General features: G+C 46.8%; 1 protein-coding gene across 1 annotated transcript; it reads right to left on the reverse strand.

Annotated features, from left to right (window-relative positions):
- Nucleotides 1-512: 512 nt before the first annotated feature.
- Nucleotides 513-987, reverse strand: LOC104532028 (patatin-like phospholipase domain-containing protein 2; the record flags this gene model as incomplete). The annotated part of the gene is made up of 2 exons (XM_010177108.1): nucleotides 513-578; nucleotides 755-987. Coding segments are annotated over 2 exons (299 nt in total), but the record flags the coding sequence as incomplete, so codon positions are not given.
- Nucleotides 988-1,349: the final 362 nt, after the last annotated feature.

The raw sequence follows: 1,349 nt of genomic DNA on the forward strand, positions 1-1,349 counted from the left end.
GCTCCAGCCAGCCTTGGACAGGATGTTAAAAAAAAAGCTCTAGCAGGCAGAAGAATGTTATTTTCAGTGGAATGACAGGAAGAACTCCATGAAAAAATGGTCTGGTATCAGCACCACTAGTTAAAACCCCACGTCAGGCACATGGGAGAGGGACTACACTCGTGATTTCTATCCTGGACCCAAGTTCTTTCCACACGCAGAGGGTTGGAGTCTCGGTGACAGAGAGAAGGAGAACCATCTGCTAAGGCAGCCAGCACTTGCCCAGATTGCTATGCATTACTGTCACCTTAAATCCTCTAGTCTTTGGGACATTTATAGCCAACTGCAGGCAGCAGTGCGCAGAAGGCACATCCGCTCTTGGAAGTTGTTTATTTGGGAATTTCTCATCCCTCTTCAGTCTATTTGCTGCCAGCAGACAGGCAATGAGCCTGCCAAAAGTGAGTACCAGCCCTTCTGCCTTCTTATTCATTAGTACATGATTTAATGAAGGAGCATCTTAGAGTCTTACTTACCACTCCACGCAAGGTTGGAGGTATCAGCCCACAGTAGACAGGGATAAAGGTGCTGCAGACACAGGCCTGAGGGAGAAAGATCCAGAATGTAAAAAGCAGATCAAAGCCTGCTGAATCTTCTCAGAACACCACACTGACGTGTGTTGACAATTATACACCATTACTAAGGACATCTGGGGATCAAGGCAAAACAAAACCCCACGCAGTTCCTGCCTGGCCTTCTGTGATGACCTTCCATTCACCTGGATCAGCTCCTCCTTGGAATTGAAGTCTGACAGTATGACGTTTTCTCCATCGGAGACCCGTGTCAGGGAGATACCCAAGCGACCTGCTGCAACCTCATGCCCGTTCTCTGGCACAGTCTTGGACAGGCAGATGCGAATGATCTTCACCAAGTTGAAAGATGGGTGGAGTGGGCCCAAAAACCTCTTCCGGGCTTCTTTTGAGACTCGAATAATACTGGCGCCAGCCTCACCTGCAACGAGAGAAAGAAAAAGGCACCATGAAATCCTAGCAAAACCAGCCTCCTTTACAAAATAAGGCACAGAAAAGCTCAATTCGCAGCTTGACTCAGAAGTTTCTCCCCACTGGCTGATATGTAACTCAAAATGAAATGCTGTTACAGGCAGTTTTATACAAGTCATGGAAATTCGGTGTCTTAGCCCTCATTGCAAACAGCTATCCTCATCTCTCAGATGTGTTATAAAGGAAGATCACACGTGTCTGGGTAAGGCCTCACACTTCTGCAGTAGATCTTGTTTCACTGGCCAAAGCAGGACTGGTGAAAATGTAGATTAACAAAGCAAACAAGGAAGAAGCTTTGAGCTTATGGCTAAA

Source organism: Antrostomus carolinensis, unplaced genomic scaffold (assembly GCF_000700745.2).
Source record: "Antrostomus carolinensis isolate BGI_N321 unplaced genomic scaffold, ASM70074v2 scaffold45141, whole genome shotgun sequence".
Classification (NCBI taxonomy): Eukaryota; Metazoa; Chordata; class Aves; order Caprimulgiformes; family Caprimulgidae; genus Antrostomus; species Antrostomus carolinensis.